This window comes from Micromesistius poutassou (genome assembly GCF_964030765.1).
Source record: "Micromesistius poutassou genome assembly, contig: SCAFFOLD_6239, whole genome shotgun sequence".
Lineage (NCBI taxonomy): Eukaryota > Metazoa > Chordata > Actinopteri > Gadiformes > Gadidae > Micromesistius > Micromesistius poutassou.
Window position 1 is genome coordinate 1 of NW_028179765.1, and position 4,853 is coordinate 4,853.

The window sequence follows — 4,853 nt, forward strand, 5'->3', positions numbered from 1 at the left end:
CTTCCCGAGACGCCCTGCACTACAATGTGGTGTGGTAAGTAGACCTTTAAACGTTACACCTTGCGATAGGATAAGGCTGCATTGATTGTTTATCGATTCAATTTGGCTGCAATTAAACATGATCATTAACTTATTCAAAGCCCGCATAGGCTATTATTTATGTATTATTTATTCTGTGAGGGAATCCAATTAGGACTATAGCGCATTAATGACCTGTTTATTTGTATTTGTTATTTTTTTTTTTTTGCAGTGTAGTACAATCTATTGTATTTGGATATACGCCAAATAGCTCTGAATGATCCTGTTCTCATGCATCCCGTTTGACCGCAGACACCATGCGGAGCCTGGCACTCCTCCTGGGGGTGAAGGCGGCGTGCATCCTGCTGGTGTCCTCGCTGGCCGGCACGGGGGCCGCCAACAACAGCGGCCGGTGGTGGTGAGTTGCAGTTGTTAAATATATCATAGTCATAAATATATGGCCTGTTAAGCCCTGTACCGGTGATTAAGGGCTATACAAATACAATTAAATTACATTTAATTTAATTTAATGTAAGTTGTTCACTCAGTCATGCCATTGTGAAAAAGACTCATGCTCATTTAAAAGCAATATTAAATCATTTGATTCAATGAAAGGGTATATCGTCAACGAACGTGCAAGCAAAGCACACGTTTTCAGTGTTTGTTGGCTGAAGCAACAAATAAAATAATAATAATAAAGGTAGCAGAAATAACAGAAATAATAAAGGAAATAATAAGGTGACAGAATATTGTTTAGTCAGTGTGGTCACAATATTCTGTCACCTTTATTATTTCCTTTTTTATACATTATATAAAGCTGTCTATATTTCTTTCTTACTTTCTTTCTTACTATATTTTCTCACTTCTTCCACTACTCAGGTTTTCTTTTCAAACAATTGGAGGTTATAATAAATACTGATTTATTATATGACTTGGAGAATCGCATTCTATTTTAATTAGGTTAATGTTTGTATGATGCCTTCTTTTTAATTCACATGTCAAAATATGTTGATGATTTGCTGACTTTCACGGTTGAACATGAAATTCTATTAGCAACATTAAATATTCAGATCGTACAATGCGGATTGTTTACCTTCTTAGAGCCCCCCAATCTAGTTCCCCCTCCCTTGAAGTCTCTTTTGCCATAGTTGAAAAGTCGTTTATCATAAATCAACCACATTACCTCACATGAGGCTTTTCCAGGAAACAATTTCCAATGCAAACATCACAATATGGGAATAATTGAATGGTTCCCTGATCCAGAGATGGGAGGCGTCCGTGAGCTTTCACGGTTGACTGAAGCAGAGAGTTGATTAACAGGCCAAACAGAGCCATTTAGCCTAGACCCGCATTAAAACATTAGAGCTTTGACACAATAATGCTTGAGCTCATTCTTCCTAGCTGTCACCCATTGAGCCCAAACTTATTAGAAATTGGTCATATATTGGTTCATCAATAATACATTGATGTTTATTTTATAGAGCAGCTCATAAACGCCTAGAGGTTAATTTCATGTTATTGCTCTTTTTCAATGATAAACCGCAGCAGGCTGTTTAGTGATTGACGGCCGTGAGCTGCTTCCACCGCCTCAGGTGGAAGCAGGTAACAAGTCGGTGACCACCCCGATATCATCATGGGAAACTATTTACATTAGAGAGAGAGAGAGAGAGAGAGAGAGAGAGAGAGAGAGAGAGAAGGAGAGGGATAGAAGGGGAGAGAGAGAGAGAGAGAAAGAAAGAAAGAGGAAGATTATTTAACCTACATCTCCGCCATCATTGTATGAATAGCCAGATAGGTAAATGATCAGATACATGTCGTAAGGAAACATTCCGAACCACGGCTGTGGTTCGGAATGTGACTTGATTTATTTATCAGGATTAGATACACTTTTATTATTATTTTATTTGACAAAATAAAGTCTTTTTAATGACAATCTCATGTGGGTTTTCTCATGTGGGTTTTGAGGGTGGTCAAGGTGGTCCTCAAAGAGTGCATAATACTTTTAGAGCCTGATCTCTAACTTGTCATCTCCCCTTGTGCTCTGCCAGGGGCATCGTGAACGTGGCCTCCTCTGCCAACCTCCTCACCAACTCCAAGAACGTCCAGTTGGTGCTGGACCCCAGCCTGGCCCTGCTGAGTCGCCGCCAGCGTCGCCTGATCAGGCAGAACCCTGGCATCCTGCACGCCATCTCCGCAGGCCTCCACACCGCCATAAAGGAGTGCAAATGGCAGTTCCAGAACCGGCGCTGGAATTGCCCGACCACCCACAGCCCGGCGGTGTTTGGAAAAATCATCAACCGTGGTGAGTCCTTCTCTCCTCAACAGAAGCAGAGATTGGGCCAATCGGCAATTGGTGTCATCACATTCAATGTCTAATAAGGTCTAAACAGTGCTCACTGCTCATTGGAGTAAAGCTATGGCTCTGGATCTGGGTGTGATGGAGAAGCTTTGATGTCGTCACCACAGGTTGCCGAGAGTCTGCGTTTGTGTTTGCCATCACCAGCGCCGGGGTCACCCATGCGGTGGCCCGGTCCTGCTCAGAGGGGTCCATAGAGTCCTGCACCTGTGACTACCGGCGCCGCGGGCCGGGGGGTCCGGACTGGCACTGGGGCGGCTGCAGCGACAACGTGGACTTTGGCCGCATGTTCAGCCGGGAGTTTGTGGACTCCAGTGAAAGAGGCAGGGATCTACGCTACCTCACCAACCTGCACAACAACGAGGCAGGGAGACTGGTAAGGACTCATTCATGGAGAAAAATCTTAAAATGAGATGTGCCATCAAAGGAGATGTGGGCCTGTCACTGTGTAGTGCCTGTGGTGTCCTCTGTAAACGTTGTTCATCTCCTTTGCAGACGGTGTCCTCTGAGATGCGTCAAGAATGCAAGTGCCACGGCATGTCGGGCTCCTGCACGGTGCGCACCTGCTGGATGCGACTGCCCAGCTTCCGGGCTGTGGGGGATTACCTGAAGGACCGCTTTGACGGCGCCTCCAGGGTGGTATACGCCAACAAGGGAAGCAACCGTGCCTCCCACCGGGCCGACCCAAGACACCTGGAGCCGGAGAACCCGGCCCATAAACCACCCTCCACCAAAGACCTGGTGTACTTTGAGAAGTCGCCAAACTTCTGCTCTTACAACGGCAAGACGGGAACGGTGGGGACAACAGGGAGGACCTGCAACAGCTCCTCTCCCGCCCTGGACGGCTGTGAGCTCCTGTGCTGTGGACGTGGGTTCAAGACCCGGACGGAGTTGGTCACTGAACGCTGTCACTGCACTTTCCACTGGTGCTGTCACGTCAGCTGTCTTAACTGCACCAGTACACAGACTGTACACGAGTGTCTGTGATCAAAGCTGGGAAAAGACTCACAGTCTCACACTCCCGTCTCACAGTTGGCATTCAAATGCACCACGGGTGATACAATCACGACAAGACACTTCAAGACAGACCCGTCAACTGGCTGCTACTAAAATGTCTCTGGTACATTCATCTTAACGTGTAGTCAGGGGACCCAGTCAATGTTGTGTGAATGTGTATCCATATCTGACCGCATTCTAGGACCTGCGCAGCAACAATGCAATGATGTTTTGTCACAAGGTTGTTCACATTTTGCGGACGCATTATCAAATCACAAGTGATGGCTGGAGGTGCATGTTAATGCCAGGTGTGACCTCAGCCTGACAGAATGTATCTGGATACTAACACACTCTATGTCAATAAGAGGATCTACTTAATAGGCGGGTGGGACTACGAGGCACACGGGTATTCATAACAAAACTCAAGTCAGGTAAATTTGGGAATTTCATGTTTTTGTTTTTGCAAGGCTTTTGGGAATTCTACTTATGCATAAACAGGGTAAATAGGTAAACTTCTCTTTCATAATATATTGAAAATGAATCCTTTATCCCCAAGAGCATTTCCATAGTGGGGTTGGGTGGAAGATAAAGAAAAGGACCATATAAGGTGACAATATTGATCTCTTTTCTAGTCTTTGAGGTATTAATCCTCCCAACAGATGTGAGATATACACAGTGCCTGACAGGTTGACATGTTTACTCTAATATTCATCCGGACTGCTGAAACTTTACTGAGGCAGTGGGTCATTTTGATTGGAGTATCTTTACATATCGTAATGAATGAAAAATCATAATGAATGAAATTATATGAACAACATGAGACGCGGCAAGATCTGCCAATTTTCAAGCCAACCTTTAGACGTACAATCTTTGTCGTAAGAGTGAGTTGATGATGCAGCAAAAGGTTATTAGATGTGAGCGTGTGTGTGGAGAATTTACTAAAAGGGTCAGGGGGTCTTACACTCAAATGAGCTGCATGAAATGTAATACTTAAAAAAAAAACGTACAGCATCTACAAAATGGATGATGTATATCAGCTAAAAGAACCAAATAATGTACATAATTATATGGATATATTTATGACGTTTCTTGCGTTTGACAGCGGCAATTTCTATTCCTGCTAATTAATGAAGATGATTATTAGTGTCAATTCAGGAGAGGCCTATTCTATTTTTGTGTAGAGTTTCTATGTAGAGTTCCTTTGTTGTCAGACCAACTCTGAATAGAAATGTTCATACTTACTGCATGTTTCCTTGAAAAACATGTGTTTGGTCATGCACTGAATATAATCTTTTTTTACTTGTAAATATATAAAATATTTATTTCTGAGGTTTTTATACTGTTATAGAAAACAGCAAGCCGGATAGATTTCTTAAACATGTTCAGAATAGAGTTGTTTTGTATAATACAATAGAACAATAAAGTCTTTATTTTCAATAAACCTGCTTGGCTATACTGACATACGTGGCCATCTTGTTAGGTG

General features: G+C 43.3%; 1 protein-coding gene across 1 annotated transcript; it reads left to right on the forward strand.

Annotated features, from left to right (window-relative positions):
* Positions 1 to 335: 335 nt before the first annotated feature.
* Positions 336 to 3,361, forward strand: LOC311372542 (protein Wnt-1; the record flags this gene model as incomplete). The annotated part of the gene is made up of 4 exons (XM_084489536.1): positions 336 to 436; positions 2,067 to 2,320; positions 2,485 to 2,750; positions 2,870 to 3,361. 4 exons carry the CDS (start codon positions 336 to 338, stop codon positions 3,359 to 3,361), a joined length of 1,113 nt encoding a protein of 370 aa, XP_084345662.1.
* Positions 3,362 to 4,853: the final 1,492 nt, after the last annotated feature.